Source organism: Glycine soja, chromosome 5 (assembly GCF_004193775.1).
Source record: "Glycine soja cultivar W05 chromosome 5, ASM419377v2, whole genome shotgun sequence".
Classification (NCBI taxonomy): domain Eukaryota; kingdom Viridiplantae; phylum Streptophyta; class Magnoliopsida; order Fabales; family Fabaceae; genus Glycine; species Glycine soja.
Window position 1 is genome coordinate 35,303,276 of NC_041006.1, and position 19,976 is coordinate 35,323,251.

Sequence of the window (19,976 nt, forward strand, 5' to 3'; positions counted from 1 at the left end):
GTTTTATGACTTGCTGAAATAAAAATATGGTAGTTCCATATATTAACTCAAAAGTATTCCTTTATTTTATCTTTATTTTTTGTTTTCCTTTATTTGATTTCGAATTAGAGATGGAAAAATTTGCACAGAACAGTTATGCATCTAGCATAGAATCTCATCATCCTCTGCCGTTAAAGGCATCATCAAACTAGTTATACTTTACAAACACGACATTATGTTTAGAGTTTAATGTCTATACATAAACAGTTTTATACTCTCATTCAGTTATGCTTATAATGAGTTATGATTGATTGATCATTTGTTTTTACACTAAATACATAATTCTTTTTCTCTTGTATATTTTATTCAGCAATACCGACATAAAATAGAGAAAATTGGAAAACTAGTAGGAAAAAAAAAGGTGTTCCTCCACCTACAACATGAGCAACTCCTCCATGGGAGGCATATCAGACAACAGACCCTCAAAGTCTTTGAAGGACACGTTCATGAGTAGCATGGAAGATGCAACACTATTCTTTTTACCATCAGTAGTGCTATCTTCATGTGGCTTGGCACTCATGACACCACCATTTGCAATTCCTCTTTTATTATAATCTGAAGAGCATGCCACGGATGAGAATGAGGCACCATTTCCTACCCAATTTGTCGTGGAGGAGTTCTTCCCTGTGAGGTGCTGAACCACATCTCTGAAGTGTATAGCGTCGGTTTCCACGTACCGTGTTTCGATGTGCACTATCTTTGGTCCACTCGTCATGATGTTGTGTGATGCAATGAGCTTGTTGCTGAACAGAATCTGAAGCCTAGTGAACAGAATCTTAAGTTAGGTACCCTTTAGCTTCTCTGCTAGCTATATCTTTGCTAATTCTTCAATCTAGTGAGAATTGCTGAATTGGAGAGTGTGTGAGGGTTGAAAAAGTGCACGAGGATATGTGGGTGTTTTATAGGTGTGGTTGAGGTGCGTCCACGGGCTAGTACTCGAGTGAGCCTTTGAACTTGGCAGTCTTAAGGGACTATAAATTGTTACGCTGTCTTGTCCATGCCAAGTCAAAAGCACCCAACTTGGAATGTGATCAACTTGATTGTTCTTGGATTATCATACATGTGGTTCGATTGAAAATGAAATTTACAAGCCGACAAATTAAAATACATAAAAGAACTATCAATTATGTTATTTATAAAAAATTAATAATACACAAGACGTTTGATTATTTTAAACATACTTCTATTATTTCTGTTTATGGTGAAAATTTATTAAATAATTTTAATCAATCACAAATAACCTATTTTATTTAGTAAGACAGAATCATAATTATAAATTCTTTTTAGTTAAACTAACATTGTTTTAACTTTCAATTAGGAGAACAATAAGATTAATTTAGAAAATTATTTGAACAACTAATAATGCATTTAGAATGTTATATAAAGTTAAAATATCTTTAAAAATAAAAATATAATCGTTTATGAAATTGAAACAAAAAACCTTCAATTATGTTTACAATCAAAATACTATGTGAAACAAATATGTTAGAAATAAAGATACATGGCTCATGAAATCAAAACATAAATTCTTTAATTATGTTCACAATTAGAAAATTATGTGAAACTAATATCTTCAAAAATAATGATATATCACTGATAAAATCAAAACAAAAATTCTTTGATTACCTTTACAATAAGAAAAGTTGTGCAAAATTAAAAGTATAATTGTTTGTGTATTCGAAATGAAATATGAAATGAAGAAAAATAAAAGAATAAGAGTTTGGAGAATAAATGGATATTGGAAAAAAATTTGACACCACTGCAAAAATACATACAACGACGGTTGTAAGATATACTCAAAGACGATTCAAAATCGTATTTGAAGCCAACGTCATGAAAGTCTTCACTTTCGATGACGGTTCCATAAAAACCTATTTTAGAAAAGGGTATATTTCTAAGTCAATTCTTAATGTCTTTCTAAGACAGTTTTTAGTTAAGAATCGTCTTAGAATGATTTATTTTCTTTGATGATTTATTTGAATATCATCATGCATGCATTTAATTGTTTTTTTCAATAAAATAAATATAAAAAAGAATAAAATTAACCACTCATTTAGTTACCCTATTTTTCTTATGAGACACACATTAGATTTTAATTAAGTATTGGAATTTAGCATATATTCTATACAATGAATCTATAGAAAAATGAGAGCTATGAGAATAAAAAATTAGTGCATACATATAAAAATACTCAAAACATTAAAAATACATAAAATTAAAGATAATTCATATTTCATAATTAGTAAGAAAAAATAAGAAATCATGAGGCTGCACCATCTCTAACAAAGAATGAATTCTCAACCACCTATATCAACAAAAGAAAAAAAAATGATGTTTGAATAAGAATAGAAGGTAGATCATAATTTCCGATGACAATAAACACATTATACTACTAGAGTTGCTTAAATCTTACATGTTAATAGAAAAATAAATCGACAAGTGACATTAATTATTAAAAAAGGTTAACTTTATTAACTAATATCCTCACACCTTAGCATATATTATTTTGAACTAGGAAACATATAAGGGGAATTGAATCAGAATTATCTATCAGTTCTGTCTAGAAACAATTATCCTGAAAACTATATTTTTAGTTGCAGCCCAAGAATTATTGCTTTTATCTTTAGTATCCCCCTTCATGCAAAAACCCTTTTAACTTGGAAGCACCAAGCAGATTGAAACAATTTAGTTTCGACATTATAACATTCAAGGTAAATACTATAAAGAAATCCAAGACTGATTCCTGCTTACATAGTTTGAGTCAAACCATTGGAATGGATAAGTACTTCTTCTGGGGTTATCTAATATCAACTTATACATGAGATATGAAACTTAAAATTAATATTTTTTTCATTCTAACTAATATAAATTTTATTTTAGAGAAATATAGTGTTTAAAATTAAAAATGATGGGAACAGTAAAAGAGGTATTTATATTGAACTCAAATTCCATGTGAACATTTTCTATTCCTCTAATTCAAACAACACTTCAAGAAGTTAAAAAAGTAACAAGTAAGAGAAAAAAAATTTATTCTAATAAATAAATGTTATTCTTTTAATGACATGTTTTCTTTTGATTGGAGAAAAATGAGAATAGCACATTTCAGTTTTGGGTATTATGTCCTGGCCAGCACCCTCAACAACAACAAGCACGACATATTTATTTTCCTTGAGTCACTAGCCAAGAAACTTGAAGAGGCCCCATTTCCCTTCCAAGAAGAAATCTAATTCGAGGATAAGGCAGCAATCGACATTGTGAATGTTGAGCGTTCCATGAAGAGCAAAACCATATTAAAGGCGTGAGTTTGGATGGCATCGACGATGTTATGAAGGTCAAAACCACCCATGGATGTCTAAAGGAGGGTGCCACCGATGTTGTGCCAATGGTGATTGAGTTTGGGATGGAGGGGGAGTGGGTCAGTGGAGTAAAACCCCATGTAGTCAGCAGTGATGTCAAAAATACGACGGACGCCATAGAGTTGCCAGAGGCCCACCACAAGCTCTCTCATGACGGTGTTAAGGTTGGGGCAAAGACCCTTGCAGGTGACAATGGCAACACGAACACTAGAAGGGTCAAAGTATATGTTTTTGCGTGGACCAACGCGGTGGTAGGCGAAGAAAGGAGAGGGAGAAAAATTTTCGATCTAGTAGAGTATGACGTCAATGTCTTTTGCTTCTCCATAATCTAGAGAAGACGCTATGCTTCGGTGCGTGTTGCGTTGTGCATTTTGATAGGGTTGGGTGAGTGATGGTGGAAAAGTTGTTTTTGTTGTCGGGGGGGCAAAGGGAGGGTTTGGTAAGGAGGTGGGAGCACCAACAGGTGTAGTTGCGACTTCAAAACCCTAGAGGGAGGTTGAAGAGTGAGAAGGAGAGTGAGGTGGTTTTTAGAAAAACAGAGAAATCAAATATTAAAAGCAACAAAAACCTTTTAAGATGGTTTTTACAAAAATCGTCATAGAGTGATCATATTTATTTATAAAAATGTCCCCGCCTTATATACTAAGACGGTTCTTGAGGAACCATCTTCGTTTTGATGTCGTAGAAAATGTTTTTTTTAGTAGTGAGAGTTTGGAGAATAAATGGAAAAGAAGAGAATGCAATAAATTAAATTGATTAAAAGAAAATGAATGATAAAAAAGATAAATTGCGTTAAAATATATTCAAACATAAACATTATTGTATAACCAACGTCTTTTCCCGTGTAGCGTGATAGTATAAATGAAACTTGTACAAATATTTTCCCTAGGAAAAATGGCTACTAGCATACCCATTTATAGTTTTTTTACTCGATGGTTGAATTACAAAATTTATACACATATGCAACTTATTCAAATAGACCATCTAAGATGTTCACAATTGTCTTTGCCTCGTCAATTGAAAAACCGTTGATAACTATCTTCTTTGTTTCTTCTATCGCAAACTGCTAATAGTTGTCTTCGGATGCATGATCAAAAGCTTTTTTTCACCAAACACTTAGAAACTTTTTAAATGTTTCATCAGACAAATCTCTTTATTAACTTTCACATTTTGATTGTCCATCAAAATGAGCAGTACACTTTGTGTAAGCTTCTTTCTCTTTATCAACTTTCACATTTTGATTGTCATCCATTGAAATAAGCATTACACCTCCATCAAACTTCTTTTTGATTTTTCAATTAAATAAACATTACACCTCTAATAAACTTTCTTTCAAATTGGTAATCAAATCCTCATTCCATCATGCAATCAAATGACTTCTAAATCTTGTTAAACAATATATATGCACTTGATTCTAATGTTGATACTTAATCACAATATCAACTTATAAAAATTTACTTTTGATTCAATCATAATATACTCATCTTCGAAATCACTAATCAAAAGAAGTATTTTGCATGACAAATCGAATTAGTCAGTTTTTGAATATTATATAGGATCTCTACACTTATAAAACTTTACTTAGAACCCTAATAATCTCTTATTTTTCTTCTTATCACATCATAATGTAAATCTTATCACACCCGTATTTTTTTTCTCCCTCTTTATAGGTGTCGCATAACACATTGAGTAACCATGTATCATTTTTCTTTATAAAATGTTTAATTTTATAAATTATTATTTTTCTTTATTTTATCAATTACATTAATCATAACTATATATCAACATATTTTCTCTTGTTTTCTTTTTAATTTCTCTCTTCTTTTGTACAAAACAGTGTTCCATAACATCAAATTACTAGCATTTTTCAATAACTATTTTTTTTAACGTGTATAATGGCAATAAGAAGACTTCGGTCTAAGTTCTTACGCAAATTATTTCAAACTGCTTTTTAGCAGGTATTTCTTAAAAACTATTGAGGGTAGGCAAAGTGGACTAAATTAAGTAATTGTTCTCACACTTAATTTAAGTATTGTTAAGTAAAAGAAACATTCATATTTAATATTAGTTTAATGTCATTTTTTAAGTCTATTATGATTTTTAGTTATTTGATTCTAATGCATCAAATTATAAAAAAATTATTGTGGTCTGTTAATTATAAAGTGTCTGATTTTAATCCTTTTTCCTATTTCCGTTAACAACATTAATAATTCTGTTAATTTTAAAATAATTAAATTAAAATAATAAGCGTTAAAAATATTCAGTGTGTTTTTTTCAAAAAAAAAAAAAAACCCAGGAGATTTGTGCCACTCCATTCGCTTGGTCCTCGTCATCTTCCTCACAGACACACCGGCGAACCTCCCCACCAGGCTACCACCTCCTTCAAACAAGTCGTCCAAATGCTCACAGGATCTCAACATCAACCCTCTCCTCCCCGTCTTCTCCAACACCAACAACGTCGTTTTCGCTGTAGAAACCCGAGGTTCTCTCCCCCAGCATCCTCGACTGTCCCGTCCCTTTTGTGGGTTGGTTCAGATCCAGTGGACATGGACGGACTGAGCCAGATCTGGGTTTATGACTAAGAATCTGCTACTTGCGATAGGCCAAATGCATATTGCAAAACAACGACTCTGGGTTTGATGAGGCTTGACTCGTTAGAAAAAACGGTGTTTGGGGAAGGACAAAGGTTAGAATTGAGATTATCTTATAAAGATAAATCATTATTATATTAAATTAATTATTTTAAATTTTTTCTAATGTTTTTTATCAGAAACCAGTATTAAAATTAAAAACTTAAAGATTAACATAAAACTTTTAAAATGAATAAAAATATAATAATCCTTTAATATTTGAGTGTGCCTAAAAGGAATTGATACCAATATTACTGACGTAAACTGATACCAGTAAAAACTATTAGTGTAGTGAAATATAAAATAAAGATTGAACTAAAATATTAAAAATAATAATCAAAGAAAATAGTTTTATGTGCCTATTAGCTGACAGTTCTCTCACTTGTTTATCTAATGTTTTTAGTCGTGTTATTTCATCTAACTTATGCAATTGCCTTGTCTCCAATACCGACATTAATAAAAAAAAACAATTAATTGAGAAACATTTACTTTTAATTATTGATCATCTCTAATTTAAATTATTACATCCTAAACACTATCCCCTTTATATAAATGAAACTAAAATCCAAATTCTTGTACTATATTTTATTTAATTTTAAAAATAAAAAATGGACCTAATAAGCTAACTTACCTCACCCCTTTTGTAAGCTCGTTTTTTGGTAGGGAAAATGGGACATACCAAGTAGATTGACTTGGTCAAGTCCGTTTTGTCACTCGTACCTCAAAGTGAGTAAGACTAAAATTAGTAATCTTTGATGAGGAAATTAACAAGTTATTCCAAAAACAGATGAGGAAGTTAACAATGAATATTCTATTACATGCATATTTAATCAAACATACTGAGATATAATACATAATAAAATAACATAATTGATTTTTTTAATTTAAATTCATAACAAAATTTTAATTGATCGAGATAACGAAGAAATAAAAGTTGTTAAATATAAAATAATATCATCAAGGATACTATTATTAAAATAAAATTATTAAATAATATTTCCACATAAATAATTTTACAAAAATACTAAATTTTGAAAGTGGCAGTACAATGGAATACTATTATCACATCCTTATTTGAATATTTTCTTTTATAAAATAAGTAACAATTTTGTCTCACTTCATGCTTTCTAAGTTAGGCTTATAAAGAAAAAAAAATTATGTAATGGTGTAAGGTCGACTGTTTTACACGTGAAACATGATTTATTTGATAAAAAAAAATTGTGTTTGATTTTTTTCATAGTAAATAAAATTAGTTTAACTCAATGAATTGAAACACATCCATGGGAACCAAACAAAGAAAAAAAAGACTTATTTAATAAAATAAAATAAAATAAAGTATTGTCTATATTTACGGTTCAATGGAATAAAATTATTGATCATATAATTATTTTAATATTATTTTCTTTTATATATGAAGTAACAATTTTGCTTCACCCGATGCAATCCGACTTAGGCCACAGAAAAAAAGTTATTTAATCAAATGAAATAAAGTATAGTTTATAACATTATTTTTTTTTCTTTTACATTTCATCTTATTTTAAACAATTCAAATAATAATAATGAACATGCCTGGGATTCATTTCATTTTATAATTACACGCGCTTGAAAAAAATACTCAGAACTCGACTCGTCTTCATACTTGTATGAATAGTAATTTTAAAAACATATTAATTAAAAAAATAACTACAACTAAATAAAAAAACTCACTCTTAAACCATTCAAATATAACAATAAAACATTTAAATATAACCTTTTTTTTACTTAACTTTCAAATATAACCTAAAGCATTCAAATATAAGTCATAAAAAACAATATTATAAACACAATTATCTAACAATTCGTTTTTAAATATAATGTTTTAATCATTAACATAATCAATATAAACCTTTTTACATGATGATATTCTTTGAGACCTGGAAAAAATACATCAAAATTAATTAACTTATAATTATATATTAGAATACATGTGATGGTACTTTATATGAATAATTTTATAGCTAGTTAAAAACAAAACAAGTATATTAGAATGAAGAATTTGTTGGGTGAGAATTGTAGGTGTGAGATAAAAAATATATATATTTGAACACATATATTTTGATAGGCTTCTTGTCGGAGCAAACTTCATGATGATGAATCAAGTATGAATCAAGTAGTTTTGATGATGACAAAAAGGCCAAAAGAATGATTTGAAGATTAAGTCAACGAGTCCAAGATCAAGATTAATTTCAAGATTCATTAAAAGAAATCAAGAAGATTAAAGATTCAAGAGAAGATGATTTCAAGATTCAAGAAAAGACATAAAGAAGAATCAAGATTCAAGAGAAGAAATCAAGAAGCAACAAGTCAAGACTTCACAAGAGAAGTATTGAAAAAGATTTTTCAAAAACCAAACATAGCACAACTTTGTAAAAGTTTTTTCAAATTTTTCTAAGTTACCAGAGTATTTACTCTCTGGTAATCGATTACCAGTCTCCTGTAATCGATTACCAATGATAAAATTTATTTTCAAAAAGTTTTTAACTGAATTTGCAACGTTCCAAATGATTTTTAAATGATGTAATCGATTACAATATATTGGTAATTGATTACCAGTGTATCTGAACGTTAAAATTCAAATTCCATTGTGAAGAGTCACATCTTTTCATAAAATGCATTGTGTAATCGATTACATAATTATGATAATCGATTATCAATGACAAGTTTTGAATAAAAGATCAAAGAGATGTAACTCTTGACATGATTTTCTCAAGGTTATAAATTTTTCAATGGTTTTCTTGACCAGACATGAAGAGTGTATAAAAGCAAGACCCTGACTTGCATTCATAAGATCTTCTTGAACATCTTTTGAGAAACCTTTAAACCTTTACAACCTTTACAAGTCTTTAAGAATTCTCTTCTACTCATCTTTCTTCTTCTTCCTTTGCCAAAAAACTTTCTAAGTTTTCTGTTTTCCAAACCTTGTTCTTTTGCAAGTGAAAATTCTGCTGAAAACAAAAGTGTGTTATATTTTTTCATTCTCTTCTCTCTTTGCCAAAAAGAATTCAACAATGACTAATCGCCTGAATTCTTTTTGTGTCTCTCTTCTCCCTTTTCCAAAAGAACGAAGGACTAATCATCTGAATTCTTTTGTGTTTCCCTTCTCCCTTTCCAAGAGAATTCAAAGGATCCCGCCTGAGAATTCTTTTGATTCTTCCGTAAGCAAAAGATTTTAAAGGATTAACCGCCTGAGATATCTTTTGTTTCCCCTTTACAAAGATTCAAAGGATTAACCGCCTGAGAATTCTTTGTTTCAACACATTGGAGGGTACATCTTTTTTGTGGTACAAGTAAAGAGTACATCTACTTGAAAATTGTTATACTGAGAATGAGAGATGGTACATCTCTTGTGGATCAGTTTAAGTGGAGGGTACATCCACTTGAGTTTTTCAAAGAGAATAAGGGAGGGTACATCCACTTGAGTTTTTCAAAGAGAATAAGGGAGGATACATCCCTTGTGGATCTTTGGCTTGTAAAGGATTTTTCAAGGTTGAAAAAAATCTCAAGAACCACATGTTGTTTAGGGACTGAATGCAGACACGGGTTATTGTCGAACTAATATAAAATTTTTGTGTTTGTCTTCTTCTTCCCTACACTATTTAATTTCCACTGTATACTTTAACTATTGCACTTTAATTATCCCTTTTACTTTTGATTAAGTTTTTATTTCTGTTCTTTACTTTCTTAACTTAGTAGTAAAAATCTAACTGAATCTAGTAACATTAAGAATGATAAGTTTTTTAATTGGTAAAAGTTCAATAATAATTAATTCAACTCCTTTTTAATTATTCCGAGACCACTTAACCCAACACTCCTACTATATTTTATATACGTATTTATGTTTAAATTCTATATATTAATTTTTTTATGAGTAGTTGTGTTTTTATTTGTCCCCGATATACTTGTAGGATTATTATTTTATCTATTTGTGAATATCGGTAAAATTTTGATATATTTTGTCGTTCCTAACGGTATCTCTATTTGTTAAATCCAACATCACCTTAAATTTATTTATTTATTTTAAGATATTTCATTATCTCACGTTTCTTGGAATTATTAGTATTTACTTTTTATTTATTTATTTTGATATTTTTAAGATTAATTTTTATGTACGGATATTATAAAACTTTTTATATTATCAATTAATTAAAAATAATATAAGTATAACTTTTAGCATAATTATTATAAAAAGTTATTATATATGATATAATTTCTTACTTTCTTATTGATTGTCAAAGTATATATTATTTTTTTTCTAATATTTTTATATATTAAATTAAGAATTTGATGTCTAAATATATTGGTATTGTAAAATAATTTATATTGTTATTTATTTATAAATTTAAATTATTTTAAAATAATTATTTTAAAAATTAAGAAGATGAAGAAAAAAGATTCTGGAATGATTTATTGTTTATTCATTTATAAAAAAAAATTCTGAAATGATTTATTTTTCATTCAACCTTTTATATTTTAATTTAAAGCAAAATAAAAGAAAAAAGCGAAAATAAATATATAAAAATAGATTTAAAAATAAATATATGTGTGTGAGTCTGATTTTGTAATCTTCTTTTCATCATCGTCTCAACTCTCTCTCTCTCTCTCAAACTCTTCTTCTGTTTAGCTTCACTCACTCAATGCGTTGTTGTTGTTGATGTCTAATACGAAACTGTCACCGCCTATGAAGAAGGCGAAATCTATCGACTCCAAGAACGACGACGCCGTTTTGAAATCCCCCGCCGCCGCTTCCGATGACCCCAATGCGCCCGCTCTCGTCGCCGCCATTCTGTCTCGCAAAAAAGCCACTCCTCCCCATCCCCCCAAGAAGCTTCTCATTAAGTTCCACAAAGGTACTTCACTATTGATCAATCGATTACTCTTCTGTTTTTTCAATTCTTGCTCTCTTCAGATGCCGGATTCAATATTTGAATTCATCGATTTGTGTTTATTACTTTGTTAGTTCAATTGTAAGCTGCATTTTAGTTTCTTTCTCTGTTACTTGGTGCTCTTCTCCGATGTTTATACTTCGACAGCTGCACAGCGCTCTTCTTTCGTTTTCAGTCGTATTAGTCTTTGGAAAGTGAAATTTGAACTCTAGAGAGCTCGTTTTCATTTCCTTCTTTGAACTTTATTCTTAGTTTCATTTTTTTCTTAATTCATTGATACAGTCATATATAGCAAATATTAAATATTTATCTTATGAATGGGATGATTGGGGGTGAGGCTTGGCACATAGATAAGGTTGCTGTCTTGTGAGTTGGAGGCCATGGTTTCTAATCTTGGAAACAGCGTCCCCTCTTGAGGTAGTTAGGCTGCATGTGTCCATCTTCCCTAGACCTCACTTGGTGGGAATCTTGTCCAATGAATCACCCTCTTTTTAATGAATTGGATTGGATGACTACTACATTTTTTTATACTTCTGTTTTTTCTTGTGAAGGTATACCAACATTGCCCCCAAATTTTGAGGAGGATACATGGGCAAAATTGAAGTCAGCTATTGGTGCTATATTCTTGAAGCAACCTGTTTCTTGTGACTTGGAGAATCTTTATCAGGTAATCATGGAAAATCTTTTTATTTTATCAGGTAATGGGTTTAATTTAGCCCTTTGAATATTCGCCACACATTAGCTCATTAGAGTTTTATGGGAACTCAATTCTTTTCCATAGGCTGTGAATGATCTTTGCCTTTACAAAATGGGGGGAAATCTTTATCAACGAATTGAAAAGGAGTGTGAAGCACATATATCTGCAGCACTGCAGTCTTTAGTTGGCCAAAGCCCAGATTTGATTGTTTTTCTATCGCTAGTTGAGAGATGTTGGCAGGATCTTTGTGACCAAATGTTGATGATTCGTGGTATAGCCTTGTTTCTGGATAGGACGTATGTGAAACAAACAACAAATGTACAGTCATTATGGGACATGGGTTTGCAACTTTTCTGCAAATATCTTTCTCTATCTCCAGAAGTAGAACATAAAACTGTTACTGGTCTTCTTCGTATGATCGGAAGTGAAAGGTAATTTATATTTTGCAATCTCAGTTATGAAAATGACCAGTACAGTGTATGTGCAGGTTGTTCTTCATGTGTTCTGTATATGCATTCTAGAATTCATGTGATGGGAACCAGTTGTTACTGATAAAACCAACGAAGACTAGTTCTTTACAAGAACATAAGTGCAGAATAAAAGATAAATCTAGAATTTTGCAAAATGCAGATATACTGAACCTCTAGCCCAAGCCCATTCCCTTTTTGCCCTCACTTCATGCCTTCTATGCACTACATATCTTTCCCTCATATTTTTTTTTTGTTTTTCCCTAATTATTTTCCACCTGCGGGACCTCTCACTATTCCTTGTCAGTCCAGCTCTTGGGTTATGCAGAAAACTTAACAATGTGGATATTCCCTTTATTTTTTATTCTGTCCTCCTCACCCATGTGTGTTTACGCTTTTTACTTCCCATTCCCTTCCTTGTAGCAATTACCTTATTGGCCATCCAATTTTCTTAATATTCCAAGCAGAGTGACCATTTGTTTGGGGAGACCTTAAGTTGCCACTCTGCTTTTTATTCTGTAAAATCAGGAACCATCACTCTGACATGAGGGAACTAGAATTGAGATTTCTGAATGGGTTTGGAATGGAGTTCTTGTTAGAGATGGGCTTTTTCATAATTATTTTTGCTGATCTTATTGTTTTTGAAAGAAATAATCCTTGAACTACCTGCAAAACCATCTTCTACCAATTGCCTACTGTTGTAGTCAATCATATATCCACTTTTTTTATTGAATATGTTGGGCAAGATGGAGAGACTTGGTACAATGTTAAAGGTGCTGCCTTGTGACCTGAGAATCTATATCTTGCCAAAAAATGGGTCCATCAGTGTATAATTAAAGTAATAATTTCAGAATAGTGATATATAATAAACACCATATAGAGATTCCTATTGTGATAATTGTTGGAAATGGGAGTATTTTAGGATATTAGAGCTTCTTTAATGTTTGTTTTTCATTGTGGCCTAGATACTTGGTATAGCTAGGTTCAATGCATTTTAGGAAGTGGTAGTAGATCTGAATTGCTCTTTTGTAAATTGTTTTAGCATTAATTATCTTTGTAATACTCTTGAATATAAATAGGCCATTCTGCTGGGTAGAAAAGACAATCCAGCATATTAAGAAAAATTTTGTTTCTCATCTTCCACAATAATTATGTGACTTAGCCAGTAATTTTCAATCTTACTGCAGGGAGTTGACTAGCTATTCCATCTGTATATGAATTAGGCCATATAATTCTTCAACTTACTCTAAGTCTTACATTTTCAATTTTGTCTGATTTTTCAGATCAGGTGAATCAGTGGATAGAACTCTTCTAAATCATCTTTTGAAGATGTTTACTGCTCTGGGAATTTATGCAGAAACCTTTGAGAAGCCATTCCTTGAGTGCACATCCGAATTTTATGCTGCTGAAGGTATGAAATACATGCAGCAATCAGATGCTCCAGATTACTTGAAGCATGTTGAGGTGCTTCTTTTCCCTTACTTTTGTGTATTATAGTTTTAGCTTTAATCATTGACATTCCCATATGCTGCTTTTGTATTTTTTAACAAATGGATCATGCCAAGACTTTTCACTTTAAATATTTTTATTTGACCATACAAGTTATCTTTCTTTTTAATTTCAATCCCATCCTTGTTCCACATTGTATTTACTGTGGGTATATTTTTGGATACTCATTTTTATAGACAAGATTGCAAGAGGAACATGAAAGATGTTTGTTGTACTTGGATGCAAGTACTAGGAAACCATTGATAGCAACTGCGGAAAAGCAACTTCTTGAACGTCATATACCTGCCATTCTTGATAAGGTTCTGAAAACAATTTTTGGATTTTTGTTTGGTAAAGTTTCCTTTGCAATTTTTTCCCCTTTTCTTTACTTTTGTCTTCTTTTACAGGGTTTTACTGTGCTTATGGATGGGAATCGTATTGAAGACCTTCAGAGAATGCACTCGCTCTTTTCAAGGGTCAATGCTCTTGAATCACTGAAGCAGGCCCTTAGTTCATACATCAGGAGAACTGGGCAGGGCATTGTTATGGATGAGGAGAAAGATAAAGATATGGTCTCATCCCTTCTTGAATTTAAGGCTTCTCTTGACACAATATGGGAAGAAAGCTTTTTCAAGAATGAAGCTTTCAGCAATTCAATTAAAGATGCATTTGAGTATCTTATCAATCTTCGTCAGGTATTATGTATTTTTCCATTATGATTTATAGCTTTTGTGTTATGTAGTTTGCATACTAACATGCGGAAATTCCTCAAGATAGAAAGCTTGAACTGATATGTTTTGGGTTGACATTTGTGTGCTAGTCTATCCTTGTTCCATAGTATATCACCACTAACATAATGTTAATCTAGGAACTGAACAATTAACATCAAAACTTTTTTTATGGTAGTTAGTAGTAGGAAAGGAAATATAGCTAACATGTACCATTTTGTCATTAGCTAGTTAAACTTTTTATGTCAAGTAATCATTTACACTCAAATTGGGATGTTTGGTGTATGATGTGACTTGCAATCAACTCACTGTTATGCTATTTTCATATGACAGAACCGACCTGCAGAGTTGATTGCCAAGTTTTTGGATGAGAAGCTTCGTGCAGGTAATAAGGGTACTTCTGAAGAGGAACTGGAGGCTACACTTGATAAAGTCCTGGTGTTATTCAGGTTCATTCAGGTATGCTCAATGTTTTATTGGAGTAGCTAATAATTAATTGTTTCTGAATTTTTTATTCAGGCTTCTGCCATAATCAGGCACTCCTATTGGTCTTTCTCTCTATGCTGATATTGGCATTATTGATTTTTTGTTGTTAGGGCAAGGATGTATTTGAAGCATTCTATAAGAAAGATCTTGCTAAAAGACTGCTTTTAGGAAAGAGTGCTTCTATTGACGCTGAGAAATCTATGATCTCCAAGGTCAAGGCTTCTCTTCCCCTATTTTAACATCTGAAATCAATAGATGGTTTCTTTGCAATATTATTAGTAATGTTAATAGTTTTCTTTCATTAATACAGTTGAAGACTGAGTGTGGCAGCCAGTTCACAAACAAACTGGAAGGAATGTTTAAGGTATACATGTTTCTTCTTGGAGTCAATTTTTAATTTCAGAGATTTGATTCAAATTGTGGACTTCTGTTCAATAGATGTTTTCTTATAATTTTTGTCACATCCGTGCTTGGGTGGCAATGACTGATTGATGGAAATCATCAACTGGGCTTTTCTTTCTCCTACCTATCACTTTCACTTTTCTTCGGCTTGCCAATTTACAGGGAATTCAAATCCATTGAGAAACCCTTTTCAACCCCTTTCTCAAAGGGTTAGATCAGAGCTTCTGTTGTTGTTGCCTATTTTGAAAGGTCCAATATTTTTTTCAACATTAGGACAGTTTATCCCACCAACCCAGCATTTGCCTGAAATTTCCCACATATTTCCCCTATTTTTCAATACCTTCAAAAGCATCCCTATACAATTTAAAAAGAAATCACTACAAATAACCCAATTGATCTTTTTTCTTTAACAGAAAACAGTACTAGAGTCGTATGATATTGGTCAAATTCTTTAAAGAAAGTTACTGAATTGGGATTATTTTTGTAATTGTTTTTAATTGTTAATGCCTTAACGGAGGATTTCCGTAGGCTTTAAATGTAGGTGTGCATTCCTTCATTTTGATATAGAGAAGATTATTTTAATTTCTCAAAGTTTAAATATTCTAGAGGAATTGAAATCAAACTCAGTATCTGATGTGTGTTTGTTTTTTTGTTGGAATAGAACCTAATGGACTTATAAATCTACATAAAGTTTTTCCTTTCATGATTTTTTCTTTGCATGTGTGCAACAACTTTCCAATGAATAACCAAACACCCTTTGATTTAAATATCTAGTGGGAAATGGTCATATAGACAAATACTCAAGTCATTTAATTAAATGTAATAAAATTTGCATGGGAAGATGTTATGATATTAGTTCATTTGTTACCCTTTTATGGTGTATACTTCTGTGTGTATAGAATATGTTCCCTAGCAGTAATGTGCAGCAAGATCATGGTGGCATTTTTGTTTGTTTGGTTGATATGGAGTAAGTATTTATATCATACATGTAAATTTTAAACATTCTGCATAAACATAGATTCAAGTACGTTTGTTGATGAAAAGTACATTTATATAGATCATATGCTTGGTTTCATTATTTTGTGTGATGATCTTTTGAATGATGATGCTCTGACAAACTTCATGAATTATTATAGTTCTTATTAACATCACAGCTTCTGACAACTACATCTCAAATTTTTGTAAATCAGGACATTGAATTATCAAAAGAAATAAATGATTCATTCAAACAGTCATCACAGGCGAGGTCAAAACTTGCATCAGGGATTGAAATGAGTGTTCATGTTTTAACTACAGGGTAAGCTTTGTGTCTTCTCATCATATATATATATGTGTGTGTGTGTGTGTGTGTTGATAGAAAGATAGGTTTGTGTCTTCTCATCATATATATGTATATGTGTGTGTGGATAGAAAGATAGATTTTTGGAGAATCTAACTGGAGTTGGATGAGTGCAGGCACTGGCCAACATATCCGCCCATGGATGTTAGACTTCCTCATGAATTGAATGTTTACCAGGTTCTGCACGTGCTAGTGACTGATTTCTCTTTTAACTGTGGTCTTGGTATTTTGAGTGATTCCCTTGACATGGTCCTTTCTTTCCTCTATCGGGCATTCAGGATATTTTCAAAGAGTTCTATCTAAGCAAATACAGTGGAAGACGTCTGATGTGGCAAAATTCACTAGGTCATTGTGTCTTGAAGGCAGAGTTTCCCAAAGGAAGAAAGGAGTTGGCTGTGTCCCTATTTCAGGTTTCAAAAACCATTATTTAAAATGTTAAAATCTCCATTTATTTTTGCAGTTTATCTTAGCATCTTTTATTGCACAAATTTCCATTTTTTTTTATATTAATTCTGCACGCCTGGCTGTCCTCCAGACTGTTGTTCTAATGTTATTCAATGATGCTGAGAAGCTAAGTCTTCAAGATATCAAAGATGCTACTGGTATTGAGGACAAGGAACTCAGAAGGACTCTGCAATCACTAGCTTGTGGTAAAGTTCGTGTCCTACAAAAGGTGTGTTTGTAATCATTTGAAGAATTTCCAACATACAATTTTTATTTATAACTATGGTCTCCGTATATTTCTCATTGTTTTCCCCTTTAATGACCATGCAACAGATGCCCAAAGGAAGAGATGTGGAGGACGATGACTTATTTGTTTTTAATGATGGGTTTACAGCTCCTCTTTACCGTATAAAGGTGTTTCTCATTGCTTTTGAACACTTGGTCTCATATTGGAGGAATCTGAACTTTGCGTTTTAATTCAACCTCAAAGTTAAAAGCTTGGCATAAATTTGTCTTTAATCAGGTTTTTTTCATACTAATTTTTAAGTTATGAAGTGCAGGTGAATGCAATTCAATTGAAGGAGACAGTTGAGGAGAACACAAGCACCACCGAAAGAGTTTTCCATGACCGTCAATATCAGGTTAATGTTCTTTCCCTTCAAATGTTCCCCACTTTTTTGGAGCTGATGCTTTGGTTTAGGTAATGTTTGGATTAGTAAAAGGGGATGAAATGGAGTGGAATGGAACTTGATAGAAATGGAATGCATTCCATTTTATTCCATGATTTCCCTCCAATACCTCTTTTTCTTCTGTTTCTATTTATTTGGGGGAATGAGATGGAAGTGGTCCTTTTTCCATTTCGCTTTATTTCGTTAGAATTCATTTAATCAATTTCACTCACCCGTATCCGAATTCACCCAAAAAAAAAAACCTCACCCCTATCCGACACAACCTTAGAAAATGCTCATAGAATCAAGGTGTTTGTTAGGTGCAGCACGATCTTCTCTGACATTTGGTACCCTTTCAAATTCATGAGAATCTAAGATGGATAGGCATTAGATATTATATATACTCTCTCCAGTCCTATTTATAAGACCAAAATTACACGTGGTGCTTACTCCTTTTTACAAGACCTAATCCATAATGGCCTTGCATTAATTTTTTAAGACTAAAATATCCCTAATTAAAAGAGGTTGTAATGACAAACAATTAGAAAAGAGAGAGGAGTATTAATGAAAATGGTAATTTTGAAAAAAAAATTTAAAACATTTATTGCTATCGACTAAATTAATCACTTTTCTCGATGAATTAGATAATTGGGTCTTATAAATAGGACTGGAGGAAGTTTTAATTACCAAATATATTTTCATTAATTTTATTTTACAAAATATGAGAATATCAGAATAATAGTTATATTCATTTTTTTTTTGGTTAAAATGATAACTAATTTTGAAATTGCAGTGTTTCCACCTTGTCTTTATATATATATATATATATATATATATATATATATATATATCTCAATGACTTATGCTTGGACATCTAACAATGTAATGCCAAACACAAAAAACCTGTTATACTTATCTTAGGTCCAGGATGTCCTGGTGTAGTGGTATCCAAGATCAAATGTTTATGTAACCAAATCTTCTTAAAACTGGTTATCATCTGTAACTAAAATTTTCATTATTGTCATGGTTCAGATTGATGCTGCTATTGTGAGGATAATGAAGACTAGAAAAGTGCTTAGTCACACCCTTCTTATTACTGAACTCTTCCAACAGGTGAACTCAGTTCTTATCTTTCGTTTCTTAATTCAAATTGTATGTGTCAACTCCTAATATTTCGATTTCAAAATAATGTGTTCCTGCTACTCTGATGGCTTAGTTTTAGAGGAAGCCACTTTGTAACTGACAACGATGTAAAATGCATCATGATCCCTTCTGTTGTGATTAAATAAAAACGACACACTTCTGATGCTACTTTTGTCTGATTTTCGGGGATATAATACTCACTTTAGGTATTTATTATTTTTTGTCCAGCTGAAATTCCCAATAAAACCAGCTGATTTGAAAAAAAGGATTGAAAGCCTCATTGACAGGGAGTATCTAGAGAGGGACAAGAGCAATCCTCAAATATACAATTACCTCGCATAACATTTTCTGCTTTATTTTACATTTAAATTTTCTTTTGTAAATGACATGGGAGAGGGTTTGATGTTTAATCCCTTGTCATATGTACAGTAAGCATGAATGATTCCTTTTTTGATATTTTCCACCCTTTCATTGACGGGAACTGTACTGTAATTATAAAACATGTTTATTCTCTTTTAAGTTTTACTATTTTCTTCCAATTAGAAGTTACTGACCCAAACCCATACACAAACATTTGGATAAAATTTAATGATAAATATTAGAAGTTATTAGTCACATTACCACTTAAAGTCGTGCATTTATTTTTTTAATTTACTATTCAACTATAATATAATGTTTTTATTTTTATTGTTTTTTTCTACTCATAATTACATAGGTTTTATTATTTGAGTAACTCTAAAGAATTAATCGTTTTTTTCCCAATTTTTTCACAAAGTATTCTTTATTCTTATTTGCTGTATTAGTAAATACAAGAGTTTAAACTTATCAAAGTAATGATTGCATTAAGATTGGGGCATGATGATAAGTGAGTAGCCTTTGTTGGAAGGGTCTTTTGGTGATTAGATGCAGTTGTACCGTGTGATTGTACTATATTGATTGAGTGAACTTCCTTTCCTTATTTTTGTTAAAGTTCTTTTCCTAATTACTCTTTTGCTGTTCATATTGTTGTGACTATGGAAAACAACTAATGGAATACATAAAATATCTTTAAGTTCTTGCCATTACTGTTTTAATTTAAAATTCTCTTTCTCTTGATATGAATTCTTATTTTACATGGTCGCATCAATGTTACAATAATGTTGCCACCTCTTTAATTTATGTGCCATT

At 31.3% G+C, this 19,976-nt stretch overlaps 2 protein-coding genes across 2 annotated transcripts; one reads left to right on the forward strand and one right to left on the reverse strand.

The window, feature by feature from the left end:
• Positions 1–412: 412 nt before the first annotated feature.
• LOC114411346 (VQ motif-containing protein 1-like) lies at positions 413–754 on the reverse strand. The gene has a single exon (XM_028375053.1). The coding sequence runs from the start codon at positions 752–754 to the stop codon at positions 413–415; it is 342 nt and encodes a 113-aa protein (XP_028230854.1).
• Positions 755–10,612: 9,858 nt separating this feature from the next.
• Positions 10,613–19,426, forward strand: LOC114412765 (cullin-4-like). Its single transcript, XM_028376793.1, has 17 exons — positions 10,613–10,911; positions 11,499–11,614; positions 11,729–12,075; positions 13,395–13,575; positions 13,797–13,919; positions 14,007–14,294; positions 14,661–14,786; positions 14,924–15,025; positions 15,124–15,177; positions 16,406–16,512; positions 16,671–16,731; positions 16,833–16,964; positions 17,090–17,227; positions 17,332–17,412; positions 17,559–17,639; positions 18,699–18,779; positions 19,038–19,426. The coding sequence occupies exons 1-17, from the start codon at positions 10,716–10,718 to the stop codon at positions 19,149–19,151; spliced, it is 2,328 nt and encodes a 775-aa protein (XP_028232594.1). The 5' UTR covers positions 10,613–10,715; the 3' UTR covers positions 19,152–19,426.
• Positions 19,427–19,976: the final 550 nt, after the last annotated feature.

Excerpts from the sequence above, each read along its gene's own strand:
- LOC114411346 (XM_028375053.1), bottom strand. The coding sequence starts at position 754 with ATGACGAGTGGACCAAAGATAGTGCACATCGAAACACGGTACGTGGAA.
- LOC114412765 (XM_028376793.1), top strand. The coding sequence starts at position 10,716 with ATGTCTAATACGAAACTGTCACCGCCTATGAAGAAGGCGAAATCTATC. Across the intron at positions 13,576-13,796 it reads ATTACTTGAAGCATGTTGAG|ACAAGATTGCAAGAGGAACA; the intron begins GTGCTTCTTTTC and ends TCATTTTTATAG. Across the intron at positions 17,640-18,698 it reads TCCATGACCGTCAATATCAG|ATTGATGCTGCTATTGTGAG; the intron begins GTTAATGTTCTT and ends GTCATGGTTCAG.